Source organism: Montipora capricornis, chromosome 6 (genome assembly GCF_036669925.1).
Source record: "Montipora capricornis isolate CH-2021 chromosome 6, ASM3666992v2, whole genome shotgun sequence".
Taxonomy (NCBI): Eukaryota; Metazoa; Cnidaria; class Anthozoa; order Scleractinia; family Acroporidae; genus Montipora; species Montipora capricornis.
This window is the reverse complement of record NC_090888.1, coordinates 45,019,588-45,029,587: the sequence shown is the minus strand read 5'-3', so window position 1 is coordinate 45,029,587 and position 10,000 is coordinate 45,019,588. Positions and strand designations below refer to the sequence as shown.

Sequence of the window (10,000 nt, the reverse complement as noted above, 5' to 3'; positions counted from 1 at the left end):
CTATTTCGAGAAACTGTGAGTACATTTCGAGAAACTGTGAGGCTTGCAACCGGGCAGTCAACAACGGTCGTGTTGCCAGCGCGCGGTCAAATTCAAATGGACCAATCAGAGTTGAGGGTGAAACCACCTTGCGAGTTTCCGTTGTTGACTGCCCGGTCACAAGCCTCTGAGGAAAGCCGAAGAGGTGAATTTTAAGGCAAAGTTTTCGTTCGTCACGAGTCTTTCGGCCGCCGAAACACACGTATTTGGAGTGAAATTTATTGGGCTTTATGGAACTGTTGTTTTTATTGCGATTCGGGACTTTTTCTTTTGAGGAAAAAACGATTTGTGGAGTGAGGTCTGGCCGGCGATGGATGGAGTTACCGGCCTTCCTATTATTTCAGTAACGGCCTTCCGGATCACTTCACTAAACGGCGTCAGAATGGCTCAAAACTCGGCAAAAGAGACAAGTTGGTCACACATTTGAGGTAGGAAAACTTTATTTCAAATGAGATAGTTATTTACACAATTTTTTTAACGATCGGTGATTTTCCCATACAATTCTCTATATACACAAGCTGTCGCATACACTACCTATTTTCAGCTTGGGGAGCCTGTGTCTCACACGATGGCTGGCTGCGAGTTTTATTTCCTGAAACTCTTGCTCGCTGGTAGTGAGGAGCGGGTATTTTTTTTTCCCAGGAGAGTTAAATATTAACGAAGATTGACGTAGAAACATTCTAATAGTGGCTACAACATTATATGAACAATTTTGTCAAATAGGGTCGTTGGGTACTCCTGAAGTTTGCGCATAGGTTGCGCTGTTTTCGATTCCTGTAAAGCAACATGAACCCTAATCGTGAAGTTCCTTTAATAGTGACAACACCAAATTATCAGCAAATTTTAAAGCAAAGCTCCGAAAGGTTATATAGGTTAATGGATGAAAATTGTCTCTTTCGCAAAAGACCTTGGCGTGTATGTCTCGAAGGACTTGAAGCGGACTGCACACATTGCTCAAATGGTTGCAAAATCTAATAGCATGCTGGGATTTCTAAAAAAGAACTGCTCGGATGACCTCAAGAAGGATTCCCCGAAGCTGCGTTATATTTCCCTTGTGTGCTCTAACCTGTGCTGCGCTTCACAGCTTTGGGTCCACATGATGCTGGAAGTAGAGAATATCCAAAGGAAAGCTACACGTTTTATTTGCATGAACTCTGAACTCTCATACAAGGACAGACTTTTGAACCTTAACCTCCTATCTGTTAACTACAGGCTGGAATATATTGATTTATTATTTTTCTATAAATTAAGTGTATTTATGGACTTATTGACATTAATCTAGATAACCTTGTTCAATGTTGTAGTGTGCGTTCCCGTCGGGGATCTTCTGGGCTTTTTCTCAATAACAAATCCGCTAATACAACTCTTTTCCGCGACTCTTTCTTCAGCCGAATAACTAATCTATGGAATGCATTAATTACCTATCGCTATAAGATCGAAGGTTGAGTACCTTTAAAGAAAAAGTTAAAATCGTTTTTATATAATAGACTAAGTTCAGTTTTCAATCAAGATGACATTCGTTCATACAAATTAGTCTGTCCGAAATCCCGCCGCGCCCATACTGTTATTCGTTGTTCTTGTTAACTTTCTTTGTTCTGAATACTTCTTTCTTTTGGTTTTCCTTTTATTAGTGGGGTTCCAGGGAATGGGTATCAATTCTTCTTAGGGGGTTGGTTAGGTCCATAGTATGCTCACCTGCCTCCGGGCGAATTTTGACAATAAATAAATGCCGAGCTACACTGAATATTCAATACATACCAGACATCAGCACTGCACTGATGAGGCCCAGAAGGCCGAAACAGTACTGTCTGCAGTTATATATATATATATATATATAAATGATTTGGTTGAAAAGTTAAAACAAGACTAGATGTTGCATCTCGACAACGCTGTTTCGTGAGTTGAGGCAACTCACGAAACAGCGTTGTCGAGATGCAACATCTAGTCTTGTTTTAACTTTTCAACCAAATCATTTATTTCTGCTCTATCTAACGATATCGAGCACTCTATGCAGACAAGTCGATTTCCTGTCTACTTATATATATATATATATATATATATATATATATATATATATATATGTGTGGCAAGAGTTCTTTCTTTGCTGTGTCGTTATTAACTTAATAAGTCAAACGTAAAATGTGAAAAACACGAAGATATAAACCTTGTTGCAATCCTCTGTTGTCCTCAGAAGTGTGAAATCTTAACTGACTAGACAGTCCAAAATAGTCGAGAACACCTGATCAAATCCTCCACAGTTTTGGCCTTTGCTCGAGACGATCTTTATATACCAGTACCATGACCTTCCTGCAAAATTTATCGCGTGGGGAATCCCCTAATCGATGTGAGCTAAGAAGCTAAATTGGTCAGTCGAGGTTATGGCGTATAAGTTCAAATCGCAAGAGCATATTACGAACTTAACGTGCCAGATCATGCAAGGTGTTGCTTATTTTCAAGGCAAAAGCATTTCACGGCTCCTATGCTGAGCTAATTTTAAATGCGATGAAGAGGCAGCCGGCTGGCTTGGCATATATACATGTTTTAAAGGAAAATACATTCCACAAATAAAACCTCCTCTTAAAAAATATATCCTGTTTATCAATTAACGAATTGCAGAATTCAAGCGAAGAAGACGAAAAGGAATCATACGAAGCTATAGGTTACTAGAAAGAAAGAGAACACTCAAAACATAGTACATACATTTTGAATGATATTTGGATAGGGCTAATTGTTTTAAAAGCCTCTATACGCATCTGAGACTCAGAACTTCAACATGATGACCCCTTGCTGCTTCTGCATGGTGTCTTCGAAATCCGTCGAGTGGGTTGATGTTGGATCAATTTGTTCGATCTACTATCACAACTGTATTCTTCCTAATGGATCCGTACCAACCAGCGAACCAAATTACTTGACAAATAAAATCTTTTGAGAGAATAATAGAGTCGAAGTAAGAGCGTCTTTTCTCTAATGACGTAAAAACACGTATTTTAAACGACTGTCATTTAGGAGGCCTCGTTCAATAGTTTTTCTGTTGTATTTTACCAAAGGAGGGCCTTGTTTGTGATTTACATCTATTAAAACATACTTGTCAGTAAATCAACAGATTTGTTATCGAAACTTCCCTTCTGCTACTATCAAGATCCGGCGAAAGTAAGATTTTTTAAGGGGACTACATTAGGGGATTCCCCAAGTCTTTTGCGGCTTGAATGATCTGCATAAATGCTCCCGAAAGCGTTTTCAGTTTCGGTCGGGAAAGACCCGGTTGACATCAGTAGATACTGCGTTATATTTCCTTTAAGCGCAAATAAGCTAACTTACCTTATAATTCTTGGAAGAAAATATGTGGATGAAGGTTTCAAACATAACAGCGCGATCGTGCAAATGTTGCGTGACCCATCGCTACCGAGCACGTCACGGAAGTTCTCATAATTTTAGAGTTGTTATTCGAGGTTGAATGTCACCATTAAAGTTTCATCTTTTCATGAGAACATTCGATTATCTCACGTTCTTCAAGGTCAAAGTGAAAATATAGAAGGATGTGCAACGCTGCAAGACTTCCGCTTGGGAAGAACCCCGAGATGTTGGCTTTCATTAGTACTTAATAATATATAAAATACCAAATTGCGCTCCAAGGAAGTTTTAATTCATAACAATAAATATTAAACAATGAGTGTGGAAACCGAAAATCCGGCGTGAAATATAATATGAGGTAATTTTTGTTGACCTTATTAAGGTATAAGCGGCTATGACCTGTGGATATAAATAAAGGCATCGAAACAAGTTCTGCACAGTACGCCAGAGCCTCGCAAGAAAATGGTACTGTCACTCTACGGAGTTAAAAAACCAACAAGTTTGACTTCAGGTAAGCTCTCAGGATCAATGATGTAAACAACATTTTGATTTTGTCTGCAATGGCGTTTTCACAAAAGCAACCACTACGTTTAATCTCCTTGGGTAGGGTGTCCCAGCAACAGCAAACCGCTTTTTTCGCAGTGTCACCAAAAATGTTCTTGTTTAAGTACGTTTTCTCTTTGCACAGGATAAACTTTTATTGTCTGATTCACTGGAAACGACCGGATAAATTACGGATAAATTACTTTCAACGAAAATTCTTAAGGAATTTAAGAAGCCTGTGAGAGAGCTACATCTGTAATGTACAGATTTCTATAATTCATTGTAATAATTTTAAGAGTTAGGGTTGTTTATTTATTGATATAGTTAAAATGTTACTTACCGGGTATTAATTGATCATGTACACATTCATAGACAAAAATCATTTATTTATGTATTTCATTTTTCTCGGCATATTAGCATGTATTTGCTAGCCTCATCAACACGAGTTGAAATAAAGTTACTTACTTTATACAATTCGGTTTAAACTTTAGGAAACAAGTTAAGTGGAAATGAACGTAACGGACTCCGTACGAGCACTTGTGACATAATAATACACCAAATTTCCTGTGAACGGCACAATAATATTGAAGTCTGAGAACCAGATTAGAGTTAAAACTAGGTTGCATGTTTTCACGTTTATTTTGCGTCTTAGTCACATCTTTTTGCAGAGTAAAAAGGAGAACTATTCAGGAAGGCTGATATTCTTCAGGAGAGTGTGTAACAGTCGGGTTTACCTGATATCCAAGTGATGGCATAATTATTCCCACATACAAGCTCTGCAGATTTGTGCCTTTGTGGTAAAGATCATGAAACCTTTCAATCGGTTAAATTTGGGACGGGGTATAGAAAAAAAATTGCTTCCAAGGAACGGTGGTTTATGAAAAACGGTTCCCTGAGGCAGGTCTATTAATTGGCAATGGCATGTTTGCCAGTTCTTATGCTTGCTATGTACACTTGTGTTTGTGTCAAAGTTGATCAATACTTGAAAGAGTTTCGAGAGAACAGAATTTTCAGAGAAAGGTAATGATTTGATTAATATATGGAAGAGCTAAGCAAAGGACTAGGGAAACTCAATCCACAAAAGTCAGTTTACAGAATGTACCGTATTTGTTTTGTTTCAGTTGACCAACAACAGGTCAACAACGACCGGGGCTCAAAAAACCTTCAAGTCAGCTGCTGTTACGACCTCAAGAAAGGACAGGACACTGTATCAATTGAGCACAACTGTCTGGTGAACGCAGGTAACACATGGATTATCGATGTGAAATGTCGACCGAAACAAATGGTCGTCAAAGCGCCATCTGGACAATCAGACCGCTGGAGAAGCCTAAAGGAGGTTTACCCTGATGCAAAAATAGAACACAAACATAATGACATCGAAGTAACCCTTCCAGTGCTACCGGAAGACATTGAAATCGCTGCTTTTGGACGACCAGGAAAAAACGACAAGAAACGAATGCAAATGGTGATTTTTGCAGAGCAGCCAAGGCAAGGACAAAACTGGAAGATTTTGATCTATCTGGTAGATGATACCACAACAGCATGTAAGGTACTTCTGCATTCCCTCATATTATTTCTTTACGGCTTCACTCCAATTTGTGTGAAGTGTTTCCGGCATCCTTATCCCAATTAGGTTGATCGGATTACCTTAGGGCCGGCTTCTTCGGCAACTAAAACTTATGATACTGGGTTTTTCTATGTCTTTAGGTACTATAGTGCACTTGCTTTTGGGTTTGACCGTAAATGAATGTAGTCACCATGTACTGTGGCTGTAGGCAATCTACGCTGGGCCTTTACGGGGGGTTTGGAAGAAGGCAATTATATAAGTTGAAGGGCAGTAATTGGTACCGATCACAGGGCACTACTTTATCTGCAACTATAATTCTAGAAATGTATTGCATTTTTCAAATAGTCAGCCTTAAGTCAGTACAGCTGCATCTGTTTTGTATCAGTTTTGATGATCCGCGATTCTGAATCGATACATTTCGAACGTTGCAATAATTAGCAGGTGTGCCAGAAAGAAGAACAAAGACATCGTAAACTTCTGGTTCCAGTGGCTGGGATCTTTGTGTCCAACAGTGATGAGGATATCAGAATTGAACTCGATGCATTAGAACACGGATGGAAGATCAAAGGAAGTAAAGTGAAGGTAAGCAAAAAGGTTTAAAGTTTTATATTAGCCTGATAATCACTTTCCGGCAATAAAAAATGAGGGTACCCGAGTTCGTTTTTGATATATAAACGTTTTAAGACAAAATATAGGATGCTTTTAGATGGTGTTTTTGTTGTCATGATAGCGTATTACGTCATATTAATGAGAACCTCACTTAAGCAATTATTGGTGTTTCATTTGGTGCAATAACATTGCCGTTATGTTAAAACTGAATTGATCCTGCTAAAATACATTTCCTCAAAATTGTCGAAACTGGCTGATGAGCCACGTTAACTTTTTCCGAATTTTCTACGATCGATTCCTAGAAAGAATCATTTCCCGCGCATAGTAGTCCGTTTTTCCGGCCTTGACACTGAAGTTCTCCCTGCGAAAAGGAATGATTAGTTGTGTAGACGATGAACAAGTTTAGCCTTAATTTTCCTATTTATATTCATGACTCGTACACAAGGATGGGTGTGCAGCTCGAACTGTGAGCCTGAGTGTTTAATGCCGTCCGAGTATCGTAACAAAGCTCAGATAAGAAACTAGTTACAAGGTAAACATAAAGTAAGAACCACTCAGGCTATAAAGCATGTGCAACCGCCTGATACGCAAACCCAAAAACCCAGAGGGAAAATAGGAACGTAATCCCCAACCAAATGCAGGCGCACTAACCTCTGGGGGCTAGAGGTAATATAAGATTTCCAGACATACAAAGTGATCTAAAATAAAATTTGAAAGTTCGAGAGCTGAGATGAATACATTACATCCTGACAAACCTTATATATCTAAATATTAATAGACTAATTCAATGCCACAGCGGCACCCGTGCATTTCCTGCCAACAGGAAAATATTTACATTCTTTGTCACTATCACTTACAGTTCAGCTCCGCCGAATGTAAATACATTTACCCACAGTACTCGTTATTTAGCAAGTACATAAGAAATGTTCCAGTCCCTAGCTCGTCAAAGCTTATGCACTCCAACTTGCTTTTATCTTAGCCTTCCTAAATTTTCCTTTTCGTCTGTTTACGCGAACTAATTTCATCCTTGATAATTTTTCCCTGGAATTCTAGCTCTACCTTCTCAAGGAAAAATCTTGTCAATTTTACCCTTTTTACACGAGCAAGTTTTCCTTGTTAAGGGAAAGTTGTCAAGGACAACTTGCTGGTGTAAACGGGGCTAAACTGACCAATTTAGAGGCAGCCTTCCCAAAAAGTCTTGAGTTGTTGCTACATTTGCCGGTCATCATTAAGATACCAAAGTTAAAATATATCAATTATTTCTTATCTGTTTAATTGCTTTCAGACCATCAAAGCAAGTGCTGCTTGGAATCCGCCAGAAAACGCCACAGATTTTCCCAGCTGCCATTTTGATATCATCCACGTGGACAAAACAAAGCAATCATTTTTCTGCGGAATCACAGCATCGCATGAAAACGACACTGCGAGATCAGAGATTGTGACCTATTTTAAACGAGTTAGTAGAGGACTTCTTAGCTTTCAATAAAAGCCAAGGGAGAAAATGCTATGAAGAGAATTTCATTTTAATGACGGCTGGATTTGACTCAATCCCTTTTACGAGACAAAAAAAGTGGTACAATATCCCACTGAACTTTTTAGACACTTCCTCTGTTTGAATCGTCCTTCAACAAAGGAAAAGGATGCAAGTTGAAGTTAAACTGAGTAAGTGGCAGTGGGTAGCCTATACTGCCACTGATCTGCGGTTCAATGTTCATTGTCGAACGGAGCTTCCGCAACACGTATAAATAAGAATTCTCTCTTTAAACAGGAAAGAAGGTGTCGAAAAGGCTTTACACTCAGTTGAAATCAAAACCATAACCGAACGGTAGAATTTCTTCCCCCATAACATCTCCTGCAGGGGATTTAGCCTACTGTTTGTTAATTAAGAGTGCACAGTTCATTCCCAGTGAACAGATATGAAGTTGCGTGAGTTCTTGCGATACATTTCAAGAACCATCATGCAACCAACTCATAACAATGTAGAATTCAGTTACATGATAACGTTGTTGCTTTCAGGAGAGAGGTCAAGAAATCATTCAAACTTCGAAGAACTTACCAAAAGCCAGTAAATACCAGTGTCTTCAATCGAAAGGTAAAAAAAGCAAAGAATCTGAAATTGTTTACAGAGTTTACATTGACACTAATAGTCCTGAAACCCGGTCGATGGGTCAACGTGTCCAAATCCGCCGCCGGCCTTTTGGGTTAGAAGCAACTGTTTTAAAATTAGTATTTATCTCTATTTTTTACAGATGCCGGTGAATCGCTATCAATTTTCTGGTTGTGGTTATTTTTTCTTCGATCTTTGGTCGTCCAAGCCTTGCACTCAAGAGGTAATGGCAGTAAGTCACCGCGAACATTCATCGTAATTTCCGTGCTCCTTCTTCTGTCAGACGACCGGGCCTAGTTTATCAGACTGGGCTGAAATTTCAGGCCAGTTCTGAAAGAAATCCTCTTGAAATGAATGTGGCGATTACATCCTAGCCCGGTTTCTAAAACTGGGCTGAAATGTCATCAGTCGATTACATACAATTATTGCGGATTTTTCGCCCCGGCTAAAATTCATTATATAAACGCGACAAAATTTCAGCACGGCCGGTGAGCAGGCCAAAATTTCAGCCCGGGCTGAGACTGGCCATGTAATCAGGACCTAAATTCTCAACGAATGCTGTTACGATACAGTCGAAAGGCATCATTATCATTTGAGAGCGTGAACCCTTTTGTTTTTCTTTCTCTTTTCTCTTTCAGTTTTGATAACATCGGTTTAATTGTTTGTGGTCTTTACAGAGTATTTCAGAGATCACCGCAACCTTTTTTTCTGAACTCTACACTGCTTGGTCCTCTAGTTGCTTTGCGATCGTTTGCTGAGTAAATTAACAGTAATACTAGGAGTAATCAAAGATTAATAAGTGCGTTCGAAGTTCAATTAATTTAGCTAAAATCATACAAAAAACATAGGAGGAAATTAGTTGAGACATTAAATGAGAAAGACGAAGTATTTAAACAGCAACCATTCATCCGTGCCAGAGGCGGCACAAAGATATTGTAAATATGCAACAATCTGATGATGATTATGTAGATTTATTGAATATGGTACAAAGGCACACTCGTTGCAGTACAAATTATTGTCTTAGAAAAAAAACAGAATTAATCGGATCTCAGGTGTAGGTTACATTTTCCATTTTAACCTTGCACCAGTACAAAGCTAGAATTTGAACCTATTCATACAAAAGATGGAAATGCCAAATACAAGGCAAAAATAGTAACAAATCGATGTGACGTCATAACTGCCCGCCCGATAGAAAGCCCAAAAAACCCTCAGAGCTTTGGCTAGCGTTCACAGGAGACCCACGAAATTAGGAAGCCTTCTACTTCGTCGAACGCAATAAATATCAGTTGATACCACACAAGCGGAATAATTAACTTACGGCCCAAAACATACATATCGGGAAGATATACTATATTTTTCCCCCTTGGCTGCTCCATGATGTGATTGATACGTTGTTATAATTAATCCCCTTGAATGAATCAATTGTAATTTAAGCAGGGAAAGGAAGACTGATTACCGAAGCGAGGCAGAGATAAAGTTTATTATTATATTTCAAAACATATCATCATAGTACGAATTACTACTATTATTATAATTATTATTATAATCATTATTATAATAATAATAATAATAATAATTATTATTATTATTATTATTATTATTATTATTATTATTTCTAGTAGTAGTAGTAGTAGGAGGAGGAGGAGGAGGAGCATTGTGTTTGCTAACTCTTTACTAAAATCCAGATTTTTTTCCTTCTTAACAGGTACAGTTCCGACCAATCAAAATCAGCGTTTTATGACAAAGAAGGATAATTCAGCACACACCCTTAACAAAATTTCAGT

The 10,000-nt window shown here is 38.5% G+C and overlaps 1 protein-coding gene across 2 annotated transcripts in view; it reads left to right on the top strand.

The window, feature by feature from the left end:
- Positions 1-3,772: 3,772 nt before the first annotated feature.
- The window catches only part of LOC138052244 (uncharacterized), a 6,704-nt gene continuing 476 nt past the window's right edge, over positions 3,773-10,000 (top strand). Inside the window, exons 1-7 of one of the 2 annotated variants that reach the window (XM_068898635.1) lie at positions 3,773-3,901; positions 5,055-5,482; positions 5,942-6,082; positions 7,395-7,565; positions 8,126-8,201; positions 8,359-8,439; positions 9,922-10,000. The exon at positions 9,922-10,000 is cut by the window's right edge and continues 476 nt beyond it. In XM_068898635.1, the coding sequence (XP_068754736.1) occupies positions 3,853-3,901; positions 5,055-5,482; positions 5,942-6,082; positions 7,395-7,565; positions 8,126-8,201; positions 8,359-8,439; positions 9,922-10,000 (1,025 nt within the window). In that variant the 5' untranslated portion in view covers positions 3,773-3,852. Of the gene's footprint in view, positions 3,902-5,054; positions 5,483-5,938; positions 6,083-7,394; positions 7,566-8,125; positions 8,202-8,358; positions 8,440-9,921 lie in introns of both variants that reach the window. The other variant, XM_068898634.1, reaches the window with a different exon arrangement.